Consider the following 24,217-nt stretch of genomic DNA (forward strand, 5'->3'; position numbering starts at 1 on the left):
TTGTTGGGTTTTTTTGAAAGGGAGAGAGGTAAGGTAGTGATTATATTTATGACAAATTTCTATTTTTTGTCTGTGAAAAATGGAGTTATAATTTATCACATTAATCCATACTGGACTAAACTGAGCTTAAAAACAGTTAGTAGTGAGAAGGCAATGAGATGATGAATCTGCTAAAGATTTTCGTTTTGGGTTGCTGTGAGTTTTCTGGGCTGTATGGCCATGTTCCAGAAGCATTCTCTCCACATGTGGGCAAAACGTCAGGAAGAAATGCTTCTGGAACATAACCATACAGCCCAGAAAACTCACAGCAATCCGTGATTCCAGCCTTGAAAGCCTTCAACAACAGATTTTAGTTTTGCTTTTATTGTTAGCTACCTTGGGTCTCTTTTTAGAGTAGTAAAGCAGGGAAGAAATTATTGTTATTACAGTAGAGTCTTGCTTATCAGATATAATTTGGCTGGCAGAACGTTGGATAAACGAAAATGTCGGATAATACAGAGTCTCCTACTGTTACCCGTCCAACGCGGTGCTAGATACCTAGAATACTAATAACAGGGACTCAAAAGGGTTAAAGCAAGGCAATGCTTTGGGGCTAGAACAGTCCAGCAGGAGCATGGAAATCACAGAGGGAAGGAGGGAGGATGCTTCCGCTTTCAGTCCTGCCTCTTTTCCCCCTTTCCTCCCTCCTTCTCCTCCTTGTCTAGCCTTATTCACTTATTTGGAATGGAGAATGAGTGGGGAGTGCTTTTTTAATTGAAGGGGAAATGCTAGAGGAAAAGGAGGGCATCGGATAAGATCGTCAGATAAGATGGAATGTCGGATAAGCGAGATTCTACTGTATTATTCAAGCTTTAAAGGAGTTATCCAAGGTGATGAATTCTATCCTCAAAGTAGATTCAGCATTTAGACAGTTCCTTTAAACTGAATACTAAACATGAAATCAGATTCATCATATGACTGCTATGGAAGCCAATACTCACGACTGGCTCAGCTTAACAATATTATTATACCATTTTATTCTGTGTGAAGAAATGGAGCCTAAGCTATAAGCGTATAACTTTGCCTACAAAATATCCCTGTATCCCCAAATTACATTACTATCTGTCCTTCTCCATAGGTAGCATTCCTCCCTAGGGTGAACAAAGGCAGTTTGACACTACAGGCCTTAATGACTTTCTAGACCAGGAGATAATATATTGAGCTTACCAACTGATGTTGTTACGCTGTCTAGTGGTCCTCACAATATGCTTGATATGGGAGTACTATAAATGGCTTCCAGTATGTTGTTCCAATGGGCTATATTATCTACAAGGGCAGAATTGCATGTACTATTTATGAATTCAATACATGGACATGTCATCTAGATACAACATGCTTTTAAATTCCCATACCATGTGAGATAAAAATATCTGTTCCTTTCAAATGACCAGAAGGAATACTCCCTTCAAATGAATAAGGGTCTACCATGACAAACTGTTACTGAGATTCAAAACCATCACAATAAGTTCTCATTTACAAACGTTATAGGTGATTTTTAAAGTGTAATGGTTGTGAGACTTTAAGAAAAATTGTAATTAAAAAGAAAAAAAGAGGTGCACATGCCATATAACATTTGGCAATATTTACCTAATTTTAAGAAATAATTCCCATAGAATGAACTATGTTCATAGCATTTGTTTTTAGAAAGAATTGTAGAATTCATTCAAAGTGAGACAAAATAATTATGGGTTAACATTCCAATTATGTAATAAAATAGATGTGTTTAACACCAGCTCCATTCAGTTTTCATAGTACACTAGTACTGTCTCTACTATTGCAAAATTGGCATGGGGCGAACACTAGACTTAGCCAATAAAGGATAATTATAAAAAGAACAGCATTTGTTTTGTGTTCTTATGGAGTAAAGCACTCATCCTGTAATTCTTCTGACTGCCCTGTGAGACTTTTCTGTATGTCTTTATATTGCCTTTTATTACTGAAGCTGAGAGAGAACAGCTTATCTTAAGATAATCTTGTTCATCTAGCGACTTCCTGATTCAGAGAAGGGTTTCTTACCTACTCTCTGATACGCTAACACGTACAGATGCTGAAGAGAGATGCACACTCTCGGTTCAAATATGCCACATGCTTTGCATAATATATTTTTATATTCTTTTGTAACTGCTAACTTTCAGTTTGTCCTCAAAGCAGACAAGAATATCGAGGCTATTGCTTTTTAATAACAACTTCCCCTTTTACAATTTATTTCTTTAGCAATTGGAACTGTGCCAGAGATTATATAAACTGCACTTCCAGTTGTTGTTGCTTTTTCAGTCGTACTGTAAACTCATTGGACAAGTGCATGAAGTCAGTACAATGCCAGAGGTATGTAGCAAAACTGCAAACAATGGTTTTTCCTGATCTCCTTTCTGGGTTTTTTTTTTCAGTGTGCTGTTTTGTTTCGTTCATTTAATTGGTTTCTTAAGAAAACTTTATTTAAGATCAGAAATTATAACTAAGAATTGTTCAGCCCAATTCCGTTTGTGAAAATATGTTCCGATTTCAAAATGAAAGTATTATATTCTTACATGTATCTGAATATTTGTCTGCTGTGAAACTAAAGGTGTTATAGATATAGCTGTCTCCTAGCTCCCTACTTTATCTTCACAATTAAAACTTGTGCGTCAGTTGCACCCATACCTTGGGAAGTCAGATTTGACCACGGTGGTCCACTCCCTTATTACATCTCAAATAGTATATGAAAAACCAGATAGATGTTGCCTCTCATTTCTGCTCATTGGAAACTTGCCTACTGGGATCTGTGAAGGCACCAAACTGGCCAAATAATTTCTAACTTCTTCATGGCTCTGGGGGGGGGGGGGGGCTTGCAGGAGATGCCAATCAAGCTACAACAAGCAAGTTAAGTCAACTTTCTTCATCTCCAATGAGCAGACACAAACAAGGCACCTGGTTTGTGAGCATCATGGATTTCAGTGAAACCTAGCAACCAACGCAATGTGCATTTCAGTATATATTCAAAAATAGAGTTCCAAATGCATCCTGCAACAGTGTAAAATTCAACACCCAATTAAGTTGTCACTGTGTTCTTCAATTTATGCAGGTTTTACTTTTACTGTCAGGGACAAATTATTCCTTGATTAATGTAAAACCTTTCTTTCCTCTGCAGCTGCTGAATATGTCACGAGAACTGAGTGAGTTAAAGAAGAATCTCAAGGAAGCAAGTGCTGCCATTGCAATGGAGCCATTGATTATCGACTGCAGTGGCTCTGAACCCATGTTCACTTCCACAGAAGTGGCCATTCAGTCCATGCTGGAGTGTCTGAAAAACAACGAGCTTGGAAAGGCTCTGCATCAAATAAGGGAATGCAGGTAATGTTTGATTGGGTGACTGATTGGTCAAGTTTTCCCTTTTTCATTATAGCAGTGAAACATGTTTAAGAGGAGTGTTTCTGAACCCAAACAGCTGGTTCCAGAATTCAATGGGCTCAGACCAAGTCTAGAATGCAAATTCCAAAAATAATACCTGGATTTCATATTCATTTAGTTGCCCTCCTAGAATATCTTCATCTACTTTAGAAATAGTTTCAATAAGGAGATATACATAACATTTTTTCTCCTGTCAGGAGCGATTTGAGAAACTGCAAGTTGCTTCTGGTGCAGGCCCGTAGCCAGGATTTTGATTTGGGGGGGGGGGGGGCTGAGTTTAATTCGGGGGGGGGGCTCAGGATCTACCCTAGCAAACCTTTTGTATCATTACCCCAATACCCCCATGCATATGGGATATATTGAGCATGGTGATCAGATCATGATATGAATAAACATAACAGTTTAAATAATGTACCAGTAAGGCCTTCTCACGGACACCCTGAGAATTTCAGGGGGGGGGGGTGAAGCCCCTCAAGCCTCCTCCCCTGGCTATGGGCCTGTTCTGGTGTGAAAAAATTGGCTGTCTACAAGGACGTTGCCCAGGGACATCCGGATGTTTTACCCATCCTGTGGGAGGTTTTTCTCATGTTCCTTCATGAGAAGCTGGAGCTGACAGATGGGAGCTCTCCCCGCTCCCCGGATTCAAACCACCTTTCATTCCGCAGTTCACCTGGCACAAGGGTTTAACCCATTGCGCCACCGGGGACTCAATACAACAAAGATAAAGGAATATAAACACCTATTGAATTGAAAAAATGTTATCAAGCAGTGTCTTAATACATCACTTGTTAATTTTAAGTAAGTCTGAATGCTAGTTATCTATATATGTTTCTTAGTTATCTATATATGTTTCCAAGCTTTCCACAAAGCATCAACTGTCAAGCTTTGACAGGAACTAATAATAGTTTCCCTTACTTCCCCTCTTCCCCATTGTTGTAGTGGATAAAGGATGAAATCTTTCTCTTTCCCTCATCCTTTCATTTGTTATAGTTATGTTGGAACTTCACATTAATAACTATTCTGGCTTTTGAGTTCTTTTAAGCATAGAGGGAGCTCTTCCCTCTCTCCTTGGATAAACCCACTCAAAGGAATCTCATGTTGAAGAGAAGCTGAACATTCCCATTATGTTGTATAAACATCTTAGCATCATTTGCTTCCCCACCCCACTCTCATCCATCACTGGCCAGAGCACTTATAGAACTCTCTATTATATGGTTTTTTAGGGTTAGGCATTATAGAATCATAGAGTTGGAAGAGACCTCCAGCCATCCAGTCCAACCCCCTCCCAAGAAGCAGGAAAATCGCATTCAAAGCATCCCTGACAGATGGCCATCCAGCCTCTGTTTAAAAGCTTCCAAAGAAGGAGCCTCCACCACACTCTAGGGCAGAGAGTTCCATTGCCAAACAGCTCTCACAGTCAGGAAGTTCTTCCTAATGTTCAGATGGAATCTCCTTTCTTGTAGTTTGAAGCCATTATTCTGCATCCTAGTCTCCAGGGAAGCAGAAAACCAGCTTGCTCCTTCCTCCCTATGACTTCTCCTCACATGATTATACGTGGCCATCATCTCTCTTCTCAGCCTTCTCTTTTGAAGGCTAAACATGCCCAGCTCTTTAAGCTGCTCCTCATGGGGCTTGTTCTCCAGACCCTTGATCATTTTAGTCGCCCTCCTCTGGACACATTCCAGCTTGTAAACATCTACCTTTAATTTTAGTGCCCAGAATTGGACACAGTATTCCAGATGTGGTCTGATCAAGGCAGAAGAGAGGGGTGGCATGACTTCCCTGGATCTAGACACTAGACTCCTATTTATGCAGGCTAAAATCCCATTGACTTTTAAAGCTACTGCATCACATTGTTGGCTCATATTGAATCTTTTTCACACATACTGCTGTCAAGCCAGATATCCCCCTTTCTGTATCTTTGAATTTCATTTTTTCTGCCTAAGTGCAGTATCTTGCATTTGTCCCTGTTGAACTTCATTCTGTTAGTTTTGGCCCAACTCTCTAATCTGATTTTGTGTGTGTCAGGAGCGACTTGAGAAACTGCAAGTCACTCCTGGTGTGAGAGAATTGGCCGTCTGCAAGGACTTTGCCCAGGGGACACCTGGATGGTTTGATGTTTTACCATTCTTGTGGGAGGCTTCTCTCATGTCCCCACATAGGGAGCTGGAGCTGACAGAGGAAGCTCATCCATGCTCTCACCAGATTCAAAACTGAGACCTGTTGGTCTTCAGTCCTGCTGGCACAAGGGTTTAACCCATTGCGGCACTGGGGACTCCTTCTAATCGGATTAGAAGGAGCCCCCGGTGGGTTGATATTTTTTTTTGTATATATTTATACACCTTGCATAGGCCATTAATTCAACAACGACTTGCTTTCATTCTTGTTTTACTGCAGGAGTTTATGGCCCAATGACATTTTTGGAAGCAGTTCCGACGATGAGGTCCAGACTCTACTGAATATTTACTTCCGGCATCAAACACTGGGGCAGTCCGGCACTTACGCATTGGTTGGCTCGAACCAAAGCCTGACAGAAATCTGTACGAAGCTGATGGAGCTGAACATAGAGATCCGGGACATGATCCGGAGGGCTCAGAGCTACCGCGTCATCAATACTTTTCTTCCAGACTCCAGCGTTTCTGGCACAAGTCTCTGACAAAAGGCTTGTGCAACCTTTCTCATTCAAATTGGAATTGCTTCCATGCTGGGGTGAGGTGGATCAATGCCTTCTCAGCGCTAGAAAAACTTGGTCAAGTTGTAGTCAGTCTTGTTACCTTTACAGCATTTCCCAAGAGGAGTTGGGCAGAATTTTCAATGTGTAGCAATACTGTAAGGACAAAGGCGGTGTAGGATTCCTTTGTTTTCAGTTGCACACACACAAGATGCATTTCACTGGACAACTGCAATTCACTACTGAAGAAGCAACTTCCATACATACCAAAGACTACTACACTGAACAAGACTTCCTTTTTAGGAAATTTATTTTAGCTGGCAAAAGTGCAATCTTTCCTTCACTTGAGGATTTTTTGGGTTTTTTTAATCTTGTATATTTTTTTTCCTTTGACCAAGTAAAACAAAATAGGCAGAATGAAGCTAGTGACAGGACACTGAAAGACTGTCAGTTCGAAAGCTGAGGGCCTGTGCATATGAAAGAGGTTGTAAAGGACTACAGTTTAAATATACACTGTAATTTAAATATGATTACTGTATCTTTTGGAGAAAAAAACAAGCTGCTATGAAGTACATTTCCTGATGTTGCTAGGCTACTGTCTTGGAAGGTACTAGATCCCGTTGCAAAAGGTCTGTTATTAAGACCAAAGTACCTATGAATGGACAAGGAAGATTTTTTTAAAAAAAGATTTTGTCTGCTTTTTACTAGAGGGTTGCTTTTATGAATATATTTATATTACTTAAAGATGGCTGGTCTGGCATAACTTGCCATTTTGTAGGAAAACATCACATGGCTGATTTACATTCTTTTGAACTGCCTCGCATGTATTTTTTTTTAATTTAAGCATAATTTGGGTTTTAACAGTGGAAAATATTCAGTAAATTGAAATTCACTTTCTTAAGGAGTTTTCTTTGTATCATATGTAAGTTTTTTTTCCTTTCGTTGCACTTTCTGATGTCAAGTGTTAAACGAGTGCATGTAAAACTTTTGCACATTTGAGACACTTTTATTCCAGCATAGTGTGTGTCATTTATTCACTCTGTAAATACACTTAAAAAAGGTTTTTGTGAAGTACCTTTTGGTTGATATTTTGGTCAGAACAGGTTCATCTAACTAAAATATAAAGGTCCTTAAAAATATATATATATATACCTATATTCAAACTTGTCTGTGTATGTTCTAATTGGTCTGGAATGAATTTTCCTTAAGATATTTTGGAGCTAATTTGGGCAAGGAATCGATTTTTTTCCATGTCAGGAGAGACTTGAGAAACTGCAAGTCACTTCTGGTTTGAGAGAATTGGCTGTCTGCAAGAATGTTGCTCAGGAAATGCCTGGATGTTTGAAGTTTTTTACCATTCTTGTGGGAGGTTTCTATCATGTCCCTGCATGGGGAGCTGAAGCTGACAGAGGGAGCTCAACCCTTCGACCTGTCTGTCAGCAGTCATGCCGGCACAAGGGTTTAACCCACTGAACCACCAAGGGCTCCTATGGAATGGATGCCTTTATACGTTGATTTTGAATCAGCATGTTCACAGGCTCATCATCGCTCCAGGTGTTAACTACTGCATAGTTGGTTTGATAACACTTCTCCCAGGTAATACACATGTTGGTTTAATCCTTATGTATCTCTTGTAAGATGGAGCCTCTGGTGGCGAAGTGGGTTAAAGCGCTGAGCTGCTGAGCTTGTTGACCGAAAGGTCGCAGGTTTGATTCCGGGGAGCGGCATGAGCTTCCACTGTCAGCCCTAGCTTCTGCCAACCTAGCAGTTCGAAAACATTCAAATGTGAGTAGATCAATAGGTACTGCTCTGGCGGGAAGGTTACGGCACTCCATGCAGTCATGCCGGCCACATGACCTTGGAGGTGTCTATGGACAACGCCGGCTTTTTGACTTAGAAATGGAAATGAGCACCACACCCCAGAGTCAGACATGACTGGACTTAATGTCAGGGGACAACCTTTACCTTACCTGTCTCTTGTAAGATAGGTGGGATTATCTGAACTCCCTCCTCTTATAACATCAATGACACAAACTCCATATGTTACCAAAGACAAAAGCTCCGCTTCCACATAACATTTGCAAAACAGACCAATGCATGGCTTTAAAATCAGGCAACTCACCATAATCAAGTATATATTCCTGTTTGGTTTCAGAAAGAAACTAGCCAGCTGGTCACATGGTAGTTCTATTGTGGTTCATAGTGTTTATTGCCACCACTGCTATAGAAATCTGCTCTATTAAATCCTGTTGCCCCACAATGAAAGCAAACCAGAACCGATGGTCTCGTTAGGAAGACATAGTATGCAAAGGTAAATCATGCTTTGACTGTATTTCTACCTTCAAGTCACCTTTTGACTTATGGTGACCCCATTAATTTGAAACTGTTTTTTTTAAGTATAGAATACTCGTATTGTCTGCCATTGACTTCCTTTAGAGTAAACCATATAGTACTTGTTTTGATTGGTCAGACTCGAATTGCAATCGTTACTTAGAATATTAGCACCCTAATCTGCTGTAGAACTTTCCGTCGACACCAAAGGGAATACGACAACAACCTCAGGAGAATTTTAATTTTATTATAAGTTATAAGGAATATATGCTAATTTATGAATATTTCCTAGTTTTACAAAAATCTCTAATCCATTATCCAATGCCAGGTCAAAAGCCTAAAGTCAAACCCATGTTACAAAAGCAGTAACAAAGTGCATAGTGCGAAGTGCAAGAAGAGCCCACATTAGAAATCAGAGCAGGTTATATAATGTATTTGAAGCTGTAGGTGTTGTCGCAAGACAGTCTCTTGCCTTTACAGCGGCCACACAGCTCTTGGCGATGCGGCCTCTTGAGGTCAATGTGCCTTTTCTTCTGCGGACAGGAGCAACGGGTCTTTGAACAGATCTTTAAATAACAAACTGAAGTTAGTGGACAGATAAACATTTCGTCCTTAAAAACTGGTTACTCTTTTGGCAAGTAATAATTAATAATAAACTTTATCTAGGGAAGTAATGCTACCCCTCTATTCTGCTTTGGTTAGACCACACCTGGAATATTATGTCCAATTCTGGGCACCACAATTCAAGAGAGATATTGACAAGCTGAAATGTGTCCAGAGGAGGGCTGCTAAAATGATCAAGGGTCTGGAGAACAAGCCCTATGAGGAGAGGCTTAAGGAGCTGGGCATGTTTAGCCTGAAAAAGAGAAGGCTGAGAGGGGATATGATAGCCATGTATAAACATGTGAAAGGAAGCCACAGGGAGGAGGAGCAAGTTTGTTTTCTGCTGCCCTGGAGACTAGGACGCGAAACAATGGCTTCAAACTACAAGAAAGGAGATTCCATCTGAACATGAGGAAGAACTTCCTGACTGTGAGAGCCGTTCAGCAGTGGAACTCTCTGCCCCGGAGTGTGGTGGAGGCTCCTTCTTTGGAAGCTTTTAAACAGAGGCTGGGTGGCCATCTGTCAGGGGTGATTTGAATGCAATATTCCTGCTTCTTGGCAGGGGGTTGGACTGGATGGCCCATGAGGTCTCTTCCAACTCTTTGATTCTATGATTTTATATCCCGCCACCATCTCCCTGAAGGGACTCAGGGCGGCTCACAAAAGCACTCCAGAGTGCTGCATATAAAATCAACAATACATAAAACAGTAACATGAAATTACGACCACAAACACGGAGAACACACATAACCCCACATAATAAAAAAGGAATGAAACGCACTAGTGCCTGCGGATAAAACTGGCGGTCTTCAATTAAAAAGCTAAAGTCCCGGAGTAAACAATCAGTCCTCACATGCAGCCATTGAAGACTACTCAAGGGCAAAGGCCCATGTTTTTAGGCTAGACCAGTGGTTCTCAACCTGGGGTCCCCAGACGTTTTTGGCCTTCTACTCCCAGAAATCCTAACAGCTAGTAAACTGGCTGGGATTTCTGGGAGTTGTAGTCCAAAAACATCTGGGGACCCCAGGTTGAGAACCACTGAGCTAGACCAAAAGATTTGGAGAGTTGGGACTAACCTCATCAATCTAGGGAGGGCATTCCAGAGTTGGGGAGCCACCATCGAGAAGGCCCTCTCTCTCATCCCCACCAACCATAATAATATAATTATTCTATTTTTATATCCCACCACCATCTCCCCAAAGGGACTCGGGGCAGCTTACATGGGGACCAAGTGCAGCATAAACTAAATTTACAAGCAAAAACTCAATTTAAAAACATAATAATACATAATCTAAATTCAACAATTAAAACCAGAAAAGTTTAAAAAATCATAGAATGTATCAAAACCAACCTCAACCACCAGTTACCAGAGTATTGTGGGCAAAATCAGATTAGAGAGGGCAGGGCAAGGACTTGGCCTGCCCTCTATAGGGACCGTGGTGGGACCGAGAGAAGGGCCTCCCCGGCAGATCTCCGAGCCCATGCCAGTTCATAGAAGGAGATGTGGTCTTGAAGATAGGATTAGTTAGATCAAAGTTAATCCTGTTTTATAGATGGGTGATAAATACCAAAAGCTCTTGGGCAAACCAGGGGACATATGTCTGAGGAAGAAAACTCAACCACTGTTCTAAATCTGCTTTATATCCAATGGGCCCTCTTACTCAGGGCACCTTAACAGAGTCTCATGCCCATCTTATTTCCACACAAACAAAACAGAGCAAATACTATTGTTTTATAACAATGGATAAGAAATGTATGTTTCAAATAGATGTGATACTTACATGGCACTGAATTGCTTCCACTTTATAAGGATTGAAGCTTTTCTGACATTTACGGCAGAGCTGTTTGAAGTAAACCTAAGGAGGAAAAAATATGGTTACCATTGGATGGAAAAACCTTCACATCAGGATCTTCTATAAGCTCATTGATTGGAAGGTTACACAACAACAACTTTATTTATTTTTGTACCCCGCCTCCATCTCCCCAAAGGGACTCGGGGCAGCTTACATATGACACAACGTGCCAAGACAAAGCATAAAATAAACACACAGTACAATAAAGTAAAAACTATAGCATATGAAAACAACAGTTTTAAACTCAGAACAACACCCAATGACCTATGATGACAACTACTATAAGACATGGCCGAACGGTAAACAAGACACAGGAATGGGATAGTGCAAATTGTAGCTAAGGAACGGGGCATGGGATAAAAATTCAGTGCTCACAGCCAAAATAGAAATAGCTAATGGCAACTCAGGATTTAATTTATTCGGCCTATAACAAGATGTAATTATGTCCATGTTTCAGTACTGACGTTATCCATAAGAGATTTTATTTATTTATTTATTTATTTGTCGTGTCAGAGCAACCAGTCCATTATATTACATTTCTAACAGAACAAAGCAAACAAACAGAAAAATACACAACTTGTGAGTTTGGTAGCTGGTTAAATGTCCTTTGACCAGTATCTGGCCACTTGGAGTGCTTCCGGTGTTGCTGCAAGAAGGTCCTCCATTGTGCATGTGGCAGGGCTCAGGTTGCATTGCAGCAGGTGGTCAGTGGTTTGCTCTTCTCCACACTCGCATGTCGAGGATTCCACCTTGTAGCCCCATTTCTGAAGGTTGGCTCTGCATCTCGTGGTGCCAGAGCGCAGTCTGTTCAATGCCTTCCAAATCGCCCAGTCTTCTGTGTGCCCAGGAGGGAGTCTCTCATTTGGTATCAGCCATTGGTTGAGGTGCTGGGTTTGAGCCTGCCACATTTGGACTCTCGCTTGCTGAGGTGTTCCAGTGAGTGTCTCTGTAGATCTTAGAAAACTATGTCTAGATTTAAGTCGTTGGCGTGCTGGCTGATACCCAAACAGGGGATGAGCTGGAGATGTCTCTGCCTTGGTCCTTTCGCTATTGGCTGCTACTTTCCGGCGGATGTCAGGTGGTGCAATACCAGCTAAGCAGTGTAATTTCTCCAGTGGTGTAGGGCGCAGACACCCCGTGATAATGCGGCATGTCTCATTAAGAGCCACATCCACTGTTTTAGTATGGTGAGATGTGTTCCACACTGGGCATGCATACTCAGCAGCAGAGTAGCACAGCGCAAGGGCAGATGTCTTCACTGTATCTGGTTGTGATCCCCAGGTTGTGCCAGTCAGCTTTCGTATGATATTGTTTCTAGCACCCACTTTTTGCTTGATGTTCAGGCAGTGCTTCTTGTAGGTAAGAGCACGGTCCAGAGTGACTCCCAGGTATTTGGGTGCGCTGCAATGCTCCAGTGGGATTCCTTCCCAGGTGATCTTCAGAGCTCGGGATGCTTCTCTGTTCTTGAGATGAAAGGCACATGTCTGTGTTTTAGATCTCCATAAGAGATGAATTGCATGATTTGAGTAGAATGCTTCAAAATTTCCCAATCATGATTTGTTTAAAAGGAAGAAAGCTCCATTCATTATCTCAAAACATACTTTTCAATAAAAACTCAAATGTAGGTATTTGTCAGAATTAAGATCAAAGAAACAATATTTACATGCTAGTAGGGATGCTATCTATAAAGTACTCAAAAAATTAAAGAGTGAATGGATTATGAGAAAAGTATGATTCCTAGTGTCCTTCTCTTTATACTATAATCTAGTGAAGAAGGCAAGTATTTTGGCACCTTAGAAGATTAACCCATTTATTGTAACATCAGCTAAACACTACTCTATGAAAGTTTATTCTATACGCATAATAAAAGTGAAAATATGTATGTATGTATGTATGTATGTATGTATGTATGTATGTATGTGGGAGGGGTGTCCACTTACACTGACAAGCTCCTGCCTCCACAAGCAGCTATAACTCCCACTACTCAAAAGACACCAGTGGCCCTCCCTCCAATAATATTGCATGTTATAGTGAGCACAGTGAACATGTCCAGCTGCCCTACCTATGTCCTCCACAAACACCATACTGCCCACCACCCAAATGAAGGCTTCCATATGGGGACAATTTCATCCTAGATTTCATGTGTTTCTTCCATCACAAATAGCCCAATGTTCTGTTGAAGGCTTCAATAGCTGGAATCACTCGGTTGTGTGTTTTCCGGGCTGTGTGGCCATGTTCCAGAAGCATTCTCTCCTGACCTCACAACCTCTGATAATGCCTGCCATAGATGCAGGCAAAACATCAGGAGAGAATGCTTTGGGAACATGGCCATACAGCACAGAAAACATACAAGCCAGCCCAGTGTTCCTTTCTCTCTCTCCATTGGTGTGGAATTTCCATGACTCCACCCACTGCCTCGTCCATAACCCTTTGAGAGGAGGATGGACGATGGATGATGAGACTTGCAGTATCTTCACTCACTTCCTCAGACCACTGTGATGCCCACCAATGACTGACCTGGACCAAAAAAGGCACACAGACCTACTTTACATCCTGGTGCAGTTTGGGGCAGGATGGCCCAAGGTTGACTGGTGGGATTTTAAACAAATGTTTTTATTAATATAATGTATTTTAAATGAATTGCTTTTAACTGTATTTTATGTTTGTGATTAGCCCTCAAATGAGTGCTTCTTGTGAAGCTGCCCTGAGTCATCATCATCCTCCCCGGGGATGAGAAGGGCAGGGTACAAATGTACGAAATAAGGATGGGATTTGTAGTACCTTCACTCACTTCTGAGACCACTGTGACCCCCATGAATGATGGACCTGAATCAAATTTGGCACATAGACACCGCCTCCCCCGCCCCAATGCCCAACAGACCATAATGAAGGATTTTGGAGAACTGACCAACCTGCGTAGGAGTTGCAGTTCACCTTTCATCCAGAGCGCATTCTGAACCTCACCAATGACGGACCTGGACCAAACTTGGCACACAGTCCCAACATGGCTAACTGTGCATACAGGAGGGCGACTAAAATGATCAAGAGTCTGGAGAACAAGCCCTATGAGGAGCAACTAAAGAGCTGGGGATGTTTAGCCTGAAGAAGAGAAGGCTGATAGGAGACATGATAACCATGTATAAATATGTGAGAGGAAGTCATAGGGAGGAAGGAGAAAAGTGTCATTTTTGCAGGTTTGAGGAAGACCTCCATATTTAACAAGCCATGCCCATCTCGAGCTTCATCATATAGCAACCATTTGGGATATTCAAACATACCCCCAAGCTTATTTACTAAGCATACCTTATTTGTTCCAGAAATGCACCACACATAAGCACTTTCCCATCTGCTCTTGCAGTCTTTGCAATGGAAATAACCATATTTCTGTTCTAGAAACTGCAACAGAAAGTAGTGTGTTAGGCAGTAATCCTAAACTATGCTAAAGATTAGAAGGGTATCCCTTCTCATCACATTCAAATTTCTGCTGGTTAAGGAGTTTGCTCCTGGTACTCTGCTATATTTTGATGGAATTGCCCTCACTGAGGGATATTTTTGAGCCTAACAGATTGGATTCCCCAACATTGGCAACTTTTGCAGCTGCAGTTTTCGTCACCCTTAGTAACAATCCCAAAGTCCAATATCTAGAGGGCTACATATTCTCTGTCTGTCTTATATCCAAGTTTCATTGAAGAATATTTTCCTACTGGACCTAATGTACAGGTTTGCCTTAAAAATAAATGCTCGGGCAAGGCTGATGTTCTTTTGAGGGACACATTCAATGCAAATGTTCAACTGCAACAATTTAAAGAAAAAATAGCACTTCCGATAGAACATACTTGTGTATGCAGAAGATTCGGGGTGCAATCCCTAATATCTTCAATTAGGAGACCAGACCAACTGCTTCAATTTATTTTAAACTACTGCCTATCATGCACTGTAATGGCTACAGGAAGTGTGCTGTTTATAAAATCAGAATATTGAAGGAGCCCCCAGGAAGTGTTGAAACATTTTAGGACAGAGTATCCCAACCTGTTTTTGACCAGGGACCACTCTTCAACATTAGTACCAAAAGGTATTAATCATACCTGGCAGATCGCTGGATGGCCATCTGTCAGGGGTGATTTGAATGCAATATTCCTGCTTCTTGGCAGGGGGTTGGACTGGATGGCCCATGAGGTCTCTTCCAACTCTTTGATTCTATGAATCAGAATCAGTTTTTGATCAATTTTAGTTTCAGTTTGGTTATTTGGGGTGCTGATTCAGAAAACTGCATTGGATAGACTATATCAGCTCTAGTTTCTGGTACAGAACACATAACATTCAGTAGTCGCCATCTGCTCACCCACAGAAAACCATATTTAATCATCTAGAGCTGATGTGGTCTATCCAATGCAATTTTCTGAATCAGCACCCCAAATACTGAGAATGAATCCACTTCAAATCCAGTTTCTGCCTCCTGCGGAATTCTGAGGTTTGTAGTTTCAGGAGGAGCTTTCAGCAGCCTCACTAAACTACAAACCTCAGAATTCTGCAGGAGGCAGAAAGTGGATTTACAGAGGATTCATTCTCTGGTGTGATGAGGGTACAGCAGGTGTTTGCAGGTGCTTCTACCAAGGCTTGGGCAAACCGGCCCTCCCTCTGGGGGTTTTGGACTGCAGCTCCCACCATTCTTAACAGCCGGTTAAGTCTGGTGGGAGCAAAGCTTCGAAAGAAGTCCTGGTGCTTCACCAAAGTACCCCTTTTCCCAGCACGACAGTGAAAGCGGCGCCCACGTGGATGGGTGGAAGCCTCGCTCACCTGGAAGGTGGTCTTGCTCCTTCCCTCGGCGTCCCCGCCCTTCCCGGCGGCCTCTCCCTCCCCCTTTGGGAGCTCGTCTCCCTTCCCAGGCTGCTGCTCCTTCTCCTCCTCCTCCTTCTCCTTCTCCTTCTCTTTCTCCTCCGCTGCTGCTGCTTCTTCTCCTCCTCCTCCTTCTCCTTGGCGCTGGGTCTTGGCTTCTCCTTCCTCGGGGCAGGCGAAGAGGGGCGAGCAGAGGGGCTGCGGGCCCAGCGAACACTGGACGGCGGCGTCGACCCTGGGGTTGACCTGGACGCCGGCCTCCTTGGTGTTGGCCCTCCGGGGCCGCGGGTTGGCCTGGCTCAGGAGCGCCTTCAGCTGGGCCCGCTTGTAAGCCTCCAGCGGCTCCGAGGGCGCGGGCGGTGGGATGTGGCTGCTCCCGCCGCCCTTGTTCTGCTTCCAGTTGGGCTGGTTCTGCTTCGAGGGTGGCTGGGGGTGGAGGGACCTCGGGGCCGCGTTGTGGCTGCTGGCCGCCAAGGGCACCCCGTAGCCCTGGTAGATGCCGTAGGGCGGGTAGACGAAGCGCTCCATGGCCCCCAGCCCGAAGGTGCAAGGCTTCACCTCCATGCCCGGCCCCGGCGCGGCTTTATAGTCCTCCCGAGAAAGCCGGCGCCTCCTTCATGGCCCGATTAATTAGGGAAATTGGCTCCCTTCTTGGTCCCAGTTGGCCTTTATAGAGGGAGAGGCTCGAGGGCAGACCCACCCTGCAAAGGATTAGGACTTTTACACCAGTGCAGCCACCACAACACAGGGATCCCAATGGGTTACTTCGAGGGAAGGCCCCATCTACTCTGACCATGCAATGCCTTGCAAAGCTAGCTCCATCAGAACTGCATTAAACTATCTGTTAAAGTTGGCTCCAGGCACTGTCAGGCCATTATATGCTAATCAAGGTGGTCAGTTGAAACATTCACACCTAGCTCCAGCAGGCAAGAGTCCGTTGTCCCACCCTGGTCATTCCACAGATATATAAACCCTTTTTCCTAGGTCCAACAGACCTCACTACCTCTGAGGATGCTTGCCATAGATGCAGGCAAAACGTCAGGAGAGAATGCCTCTAGACTATGGCCATATAGCCCGAAAAAACCTACAACAACCCTAATGTTCAGATGGAATTCTCCTTAAAGTAGTTTGAAGCCATTGCTCTGTGTCCTAGTCTCCAGGGCAGCAGAAAACAAGCTTGCTCCCTCCTCCCTATGACTTCCTCTCATGTATTTATACATGTCTCCTCTCAGCCTTCTCTTCTTCAGGCTAAAAATGTCCCCTTCTTTAAGCTGCTCCTCACAGGGCTTGCTCTCCAGACCCTTGATCATTATAGTCGCCTTCCTCAGGACACATTCCAGCTTGTTAATATCTCTCTTCAATTGTGGTGCCTGTGAATGGGGTGGCGGTTATTGTTGAAGGCTGGAAACTAGGATGCGGAACAATGGCTTCAAACTACAAGAAAGGAGATTCCATCTGAACATGTGGAAGAACTTCCTGACTGTCACAGCCGTTCACCCCAGAGTGTGGTGGAGGCTCCTTCTTTGGAAGATTTTAAACAGAGGCTGGATGGCCATCTGTCGGGGATGCTTTGAATGCAGTTTTCCTGCTTCTTGGCAGGGGGTTGGACTGGATGGCCCATGAGGTCTCTTCCAATTCTATGATTCTAGGAGATCCCTGTTCAAAGTAGTTTCCTATGAAAATGTACCTGAGGGGTGTGGGGATGATGGTGTGCTCTCTGAATTGTTACCAGAGAGTTCCCATGATAGGGAACATGAAAACAGCTCGGCATCTGGCCCAACTGCAGAAATTAATGAGCAAATAGATAGACGGGAGGAGATCAGTCAAAACAGGAGAGCCAAACAGTGGCTTCGGAGTTCTGCCAGGCTCCAAGAGAAAAAGATAAGAAATTCTCAGCTAAAGCAAAACCAATTTCTGAGTGCTACAGACATAGCTAACAAGGAGATAAAAGCCCCATGTACAGGATATGTAGTCATATGAAGCATCATTTGGAATCAAGTCAAGATCTCATCCTTGTTTCATGGAAGTTTTGCTTGGAAAATTCATGTTTTAAATGCCTCTGTTTTGATTCTTGGGTTCTATGTTTTTATATTCATGCCTTGGATTCATGTTTCCTGATTTCTTGCATTTAATTTGGAAAGTTTTGACTTTGTTTTTATGGACTTTGCTGGACTATTACCCTGCATATCTACCTACCTAATGAGGTTTACCTATTTCTTTAAAGTGTTTTTTTTTACTTTATTGCTTTTTAATTATCTTAAATAAAAGGATTTTTCCCTATCCAACGATGTGGTGTTTAAAGTCAGAGGGCGTTTCCTGTCCCGGAGTGCAACAGGTTGCTGTGAGTTTTCGGGGTTGTATGGCCATGTTCCAGGAGCATTCCCTCCTGACGTTTCGCCCACATCAATGGCAGGCATCTTCAGAGCTTCTGAGGTTTGTTGGAAACTAGGCAAGTGGGGTTTCTATATAAAGCTCTGGTTACGCACTCCACTCAGTCATGCTGGCCACATGACCTAGAAGGTGTCTACAGACAACGCGGGCTCTTTGGCTTAGAAATGGAGATAAGCACCAACCCTCTTGAGTTGGACACGACTGAATTCCATGTCAGGGGAAAATCTTTACCTACATCCCAAATAGATTACTGCAACACGCTCTGTGTGGGTTTGCCTTTGAAGACTGTTTGGAAGTTTCAAATGGTCCAACAGGCAGCAGCCAGACTGCTCATTGGAGCGACGTTCTGGAGCAACGTTCTGGGAGCATTACAACCAGGCATGTAGCCGGGGGGGGGGGGGGGGGGGCTTGGGGGGCTTGAGGGGCTTCAGTCCCCCCCCCTCCGAAATTCTCATTGTGGTTCGCGAAAAGGCCTTCCTGGTGCATTATTTAAACTGTTATCTTTATTCATATCATGATCTGATCACCATGCTCAATATATCCCATATGCAATATATCCCATATGTATTAGGTATTGGGATAACAATACAAAAGGTTTGCTAGGGTAGACCCTCTTTCACTCAGACTCAGCCCCCCCCCCCCGAAACTCAGCCCCCCCCCGAAACCCCCCCTGAAAAAAACTCCAAATTAATCCAAAGCAACCAGATTTGAGTTTAATTAGTATGTTGCGGTTTTGAGGTGCTTACATAAACCAGTTTCTTTCAAAAATGTTAGTATTCTTTCTACCTGTTTTGGACTAATTGCCAATATCACTGATTATTGACCAAGGGAGGTGAGGGTTAGTTATAATTAGCCCTCGATTAATTAAGGAAATTGGCTCCCCTTTTAGTCCCACCAAGATGTGGTTGCCAGACTATACTAAAAAGGTCCAAAGCTGTCCCTGACCCTGCAAAGGATTACGACACATGCACCATGTAGCAATTAAACAGCTGAATTCAAAGTTACTTTGGAGTATGAGTTACCAGGAGTTACTCCAGTTTACCCAGTGGAGCTGCCCACTGTCTCACCCTCTAATTTAATACAAAATAAACTGATCATATTGACGATGATTATAGTAGACTACCAGTTAACCAGCACCTATGGGGATTGATAGATGCCAGATAAATGTGTCTGGTTGCTTTTTTTTCTTTTTGTCGTGTCAGGAGTAAGTTGCTTCTAGTCTGAGAGAATTGGCTGTCTGCAAGGATGTTGCCCAGGGGATGCCTGGATGATTTGATGTTTTTATCATCCTTGTGGGAGGCTTCTCACATGTCCCCGCATGAAGAGCTGGAGCTGATAGAGGGAGCTCATCCACCTCTCCCCGGATTCGAACATGCGACCTGTCGGTCTTCAGTCCTGCCAGCACAGGGGTTTAACCCACTGCACCACCAGGGCTCCTGCCTGGTTGGTTGAGAGTTACTATTAAAATAGGCCTAATACTATATCCCATAATAGACATGTTATGTTTCTGTATGCGAGGCATCAAATTTTGCCATAATTATGTTGGAAACTGCTTTGAGTCCTCTGCTGGGGTGAGAAAAGTGAGGTAAGTAAATAAATAAAATAGACCATATCATAAACTCTGTATTGAAATACATTAAAAGTAAATTGAGACAAATAAAGGCAAACTTAATGTAACACAATTTTAATGTATTATAAAAACTGATTTTATTGTGTTCTCAAAATGGTCTGTTTTTAATTTTAATTTAAAACATTATTTCTTTGGTTTGTTTGCTGGTTGATTGAGTACAAGTTAACTGGGAATCTACTATATGACTACTACATTTATTTATATCCCACTCTTCTCCTGACTAGATTCAAAGCAACTCACAACACTAAAAATAGTACAGATTACAATTTAAAATGCACGATGTATACACATTAAAGTACAATTAATCATAAAATTGTTAAATAAAACCATTACACCTAAAAGCATTAAAACTGACTTTAATGGGAGAATGAATAAGGGTGTATCTACACTATAGAATTAATTCAGCTTGACACCATTTAACAGCAGAAGCTTCTGGGAGTTTCAGTCCAAACCACTTGGAGGAATTAAATTTGTGAATTGCTGTCATAGCTGTTTTCAAATTGCAAACTACTCATTCCTTAAAGTCAACCAGGTTACTTTTTATTAAATACACTAGCCATCCCCTGCCATGCATTGTTGTGGCCCGGTCTGGTGATCTGGAAAATAAAGAAATGAGAAAGTGTTGGTTTCTAATATATGTAATTTCTTTATACTTGTGGGTAAACAGTCTTTCTTGTTGTTTCTTTGTCAGTGTTGATGTAGACATAGTCTGGTTTGCCTACTCAGGAACATGCAGCACATAATGTCCTTCTTTGGGGGTCCCTTTCAAATATTTGATACTATATCTGTCATATACATATGTGTGTGTGTGAATCATATATATCGATCTATATCTATGGCTGGATGGCTGTTTGTCAGGAGGGCTTTGATTATTTTTTTCTTGCCCTGGTGAAGGGAGTTGTACTGGAGGGCCTTAAGGCAGCATTTCTCAACCAGAGGGTTGCAAGAGGGTGTCATAAGGGTCGCAATAGACCACCAGAAAACACAGTATTTTCTGTTGGTTATGGGGATTCAGTGTGCGAAGTTTGGCCCAATTCTATCGCCGGTGGGGTTCAGAATGTCAGAATGCTCTTTGATTATAGGTGAACTATAAATCCCAGTAACTACAACTCCCAAATGTCAAGGTCTATTTTCCCCAAACCCCATCTGTGTTCATATTTGGGCATATGAAAGATTTGTGCCAAGTTTGGTCTGGATCCATCAATTGTTTCAGTCCACAGTGCTCTCTAGCTGTAGGTGAACTACAAGTCCAAAACGCAAGGTCAATGTCCACCAAACACTTCCAGTATTTCATGTGGGTCATGGGAGCTCTGTGTGCCAAATTTGGTTCAATTCCATCATTGGTGGAGTTTAGAATGCTTTTTGATTGCAGGTTAACTACAAATCCCAGTAACTACAACTCTCAAATGACAAAATCATTTTTTTAGTGATGGTCACTCCTTGGGTTAGTAGTGTCTTGTGGTCAAATTTGACGACAATTCGTCCAGCAGATTTTGAGTTATGATGTCACTGAAAAGGAATAGAGTAGATAGATAGATAGATTTCAGCCTGTGGGTTGTGACAATGATTTAAGTAGAACCATCAAGATCAATGAGTGCTTTCAAAAATACCTAAATATTGATGAGACTTACTCTAAAGTAATTCATTTGAATTTAGCTATTTAATAGCAGTGTTCCTATTTCTGTGGATTTGTATCCAGTACTTGGATTTCCATTTACCCTTGAAAATTTGCACATTTGTCCTGAGTCAAAAGACTAACAATCAAAATGTACAAACATTCTGCTAAAAAACAAGACATTAATATTTATCTAATATCCATGTAATTTTAATTTGTGTGTTGATACATTTCCAAAACATCTTGGGAAGAAAATAAGATTCCATTCCTCAGCTGTTATGGGAAAGCGAGGGCAATTTACAATGAAACTTAATATAAATTAATATGTTCTGGCAGTTCTTTTCACATAACTTGGTGCCTCCCTGATCAACATGTGGTCATTTGAAAACTCTTGTTTTATGTTTCTGGGGAAGTGAAGAAGTATGATAACTCTTTGAGTTTGAATTGTGTGCCTCACTCAAATAATGTCAGGAATTGCTGTTTGAGCAGTCTTTGTAATTCATACAAAGGGAAGATCAAATCTAATTTATATCGAATTCTCATACCACTCTGTATGCTTTTTCAAGTACTATTGGGTATAATGCCTGTTTAACACAAAGGTAGAAGGTGAATATAAAGAGCTAGACCTCAGTTGTACCTGAATACTCTAGGCACCAGATCCCTTCTGATCTTGAGCAGACTCAACCCTAGTTAGTGCTTAGGAGGGCAATGAATACCAGGTGCAGTAGATTATATTTCAGTATAAAGGAACCTGGCAAAACCAGGTTTGACTAAGAAAACACTATGAAACTAATGGGATTGCCATAACTTGAAGGTACATATGCACACCTTAATTACTGGTAATGAAGGAGTGCTGTTTCTTGGCATTCGTTATTAGTTGTTGCACATCCAATTTCATACCAGAGGCAGAAATGACATGGAGAGAATGGTATAGGCCTTGATATCACACATATGAAGAAGTATTTCAGCAAATATAAGTAAATCAAACAACCTAGAGATCTCTTTAAAATTTCCAAAATGCATCTAAAGGTACTTACTTACCGCAGGATATATGCCTAAATTCAGTTGATATTCTCAATTACAGTAAACCAGTTGAATAAATTAAAATCATAGAAGTGTTCACTTACTCAGTTCCCATTGATAATATTGGAACTACCCCAATTTGGGCTAACTAGATTTAGGTCTGGAGAACAAGCCCTATGAGGAGCGGCTTGGGGAACTGGGCATGTTTAGCCTGAAGAAGAGAAGGCTGAGAGGAGATATGATAGCCATGTATAAATATGTGAGAGGAAGCCACAGGGAGGAGGGAGCAAGCTTGTTTTCTGCTTCCTTGGAGACTAGGACGCGGAACAATGGCTTCAGACTACAAGAGAGGAGATTCCATCTGAACATGAGGAAGAACTTCCTGACTGTGAGAGCTGTTCAGCAGTGGAACTCTCTGCCCCGGAGTGTGGTGGAGGCTCCCTCTTTGGAAGCTTTTAAGCAGAGGCTGGATGGCCATCTGTCAGGGGTGATTTGAATGCAATATTCCTGCTTCTTGGCAGGGGGTTGGACTGGATGGCCCATGAGGTCTCTTCCAACTCTTTGATTCTATGATTCTATGATTCTAGGTCTCAGAGAATATAGCCTGATTTTAGTTGCATCATCGACATTATTTCTTTGTGTTGACTGATTTAGATAAATATGAGCGCTGATGATTTTCTTCCAGGATGAAACATATTCAGGACAAGCATATTTTTGTGTATTAAGAAGAGTGAGACAGAACAACTTTTTAATCTGTCAGAGACAAGTCAGTATATTTGGAATTTATAAATTAGTTGACAGCTTCTGTGTGAAACACTTTGGTTCTAATATTCATAATCACTGGATGAGTCTTTCCGACTAAACTGGTGGAAATTGCATTAAGATATATGGTGGGTGTCATTTCTCCTAGCAGTCACAAGTCCCTGCAATTGCATAAGCAGACTTACAGTTCTGTATCTAACTACTTACAAGTAAGTGACAGTTCAAGCTAGGATGGTTGACACCTGGCTTCAAAACAGTAACAGCAGGAGCTCATCCCACTCAGATTCAAACCGCCAACCTTTCGGCCAGCAAGTTCAGTGGTTTAACTGTGAAAGCCACCCACTACATGGCTACCAGCCTCCTCCCAGTAGATTCAAATCAAGGAAAAGCTTTATGAGAACTACCACTCCTCTTGGCATCCCCCTAGCAACAGCAAGGGTATCCCTCTGGGCAGCTAGACCACGAAATCCCAACTGGATGGCCCCCCACGAGGGTCTTCCTCCAGGGGAAAACCAAGAATGGGCAACTTGGAAGTCCCTGAACAGACTCAGAATTGGAGTGGGCAGATCAAAAGACAACCTGGCAAAATGGCACTACCTAAAAGAATCCCACACTTTATGTGACTGTGAAGCAGAACAGACAACTCCGCATCTTTATGCTTGTCCACTATGCCCTGCCTCATGTAGAGAGGAAGAATTGTTGGAGGCTACAGACAATGCCATTGCGGTTGCTCATTTTTGGTCAAAAGATATTTAGCCATCTGCACTCCTTCTGTTTTTATTGATTTTATACTGGTTTATGCAATGCTTTTGATACGAAAAATAATAACTGGCTATGCCACCAGGGGACCTAATGCTGTTTATTATTATTAAAACCAAATATGAGTAGTTACTGTCAAACGTCCTAAAATACATTGAATTATATTAAAACTTTAAACCACCCCTAGTTGTAATTGTAATTTTCAGCTCTGGCAGAGTACCAAACTACAATTCCCAGGATTCCATGTCATTAAGCCAGATGTGTTAAAGCAGGCATGGGTAAACTTGGGCCCTCCAGTTGTTTTGGACTCAAACTCC

The 24,217-nt window shown here is 42.2% G+C and overlaps 2 protein-coding genes across 8 annotated transcripts in view; one reads left to right on the plus strand and one right to left on the minus strand.

The window, feature by feature from the left end:
* Positions 1 to 7,254, plus strand: part of FRY (FRY microtubule binding protein) — a 279,389-nt gene extending 272,135 nt beyond the window's left edge. For all 6 annotated transcript variants that reach the window (XM_060770859.2, XM_060770853.2, XM_060770854.2 and 3 more), the window contains 3 exons: positions 2,254 to 2,364; positions 3,167 to 3,369; positions 5,824 to 7,254. In XM_060770859.2, coding sequence (XP_060626842.2) covers positions 2,254 to 2,364; positions 3,167 to 3,369; positions 5,824 to 6,082 — 573 coding nt within the window. In that variant the 3' untranslated portion in view covers positions 6,083 to 7,254. The remainder of the gene's footprint in view (positions 1 to 2,253; positions 2,365 to 3,166; positions 3,370 to 5,823) is intronic.
* Positions 7,255 to 8,655: 1,401 nt separating this feature from the next.
* Positions 8,656 to 16,248, minus strand: ZAR1L (zygote arrest 1 like). Of its 2 annotated transcripts, XM_060770852.2 has the most exons (4): positions 15,682 to 16,248; positions 14,188 to 14,280; positions 10,813 to 10,887; positions 8,656 to 8,994 (listed from the first exon to the last, which is right to left on the minus strand). In XM_060770852.2, exons 1-4 carry the CDS (start codon positions 16,246 to 16,248, stop codon positions 8,851 to 8,853), a joined length of 879 nt encoding a protein of 292 aa, XP_060626835.2. In that variant the 3' UTR covers positions 8,656 to 8,850. The 2 variants fall into 2 exon arrangements, with proteins under 2 accessions (XP_060626835.2, XP_067322697.1); XM_067466596.1 differs by lacking the exon at positions 14,188 to 14,280.
* Positions 16,249 to 24,217: the final 7,969 nt, after the last annotated feature.

Source organism: Anolis sagrei, chromosome 3 (assembly GCF_037176765.1).
Source record: "Anolis sagrei isolate rAnoSag1 chromosome 3, rAnoSag1.mat, whole genome shotgun sequence".
NCBI classification, from domain to species: domain Eukaryota; kingdom Metazoa; phylum Chordata; class Lepidosauria; order Squamata; family Dactyloidae; genus Anolis; species Anolis sagrei.

Excerpts from the sequence above, each read along its gene's own strand:
- ZAR1L (XM_060770852.2), bottom strand. The coding sequence starts at position 16,248 with ATGGAGCGCTTCGTCTACCCGCCCTACGGCATCTACCAGGGCTACGGG. Across the intron at positions 14,281-15,681 it reads GGAGCAAGACCACCTTCCAG|TTTCTAGAACAGAAATATGG; the intron begins GTGAGCGAGGCT and ends TTTCTGTTGCAG. Across the intron at positions 8,995-10,812 it reads TGGAAGCAATTCAGTGCCAT|ATCTGTTCAAAGACCCGTTG; the intron begins GTAAGTATCACA and ends TGTTATTTAAAG.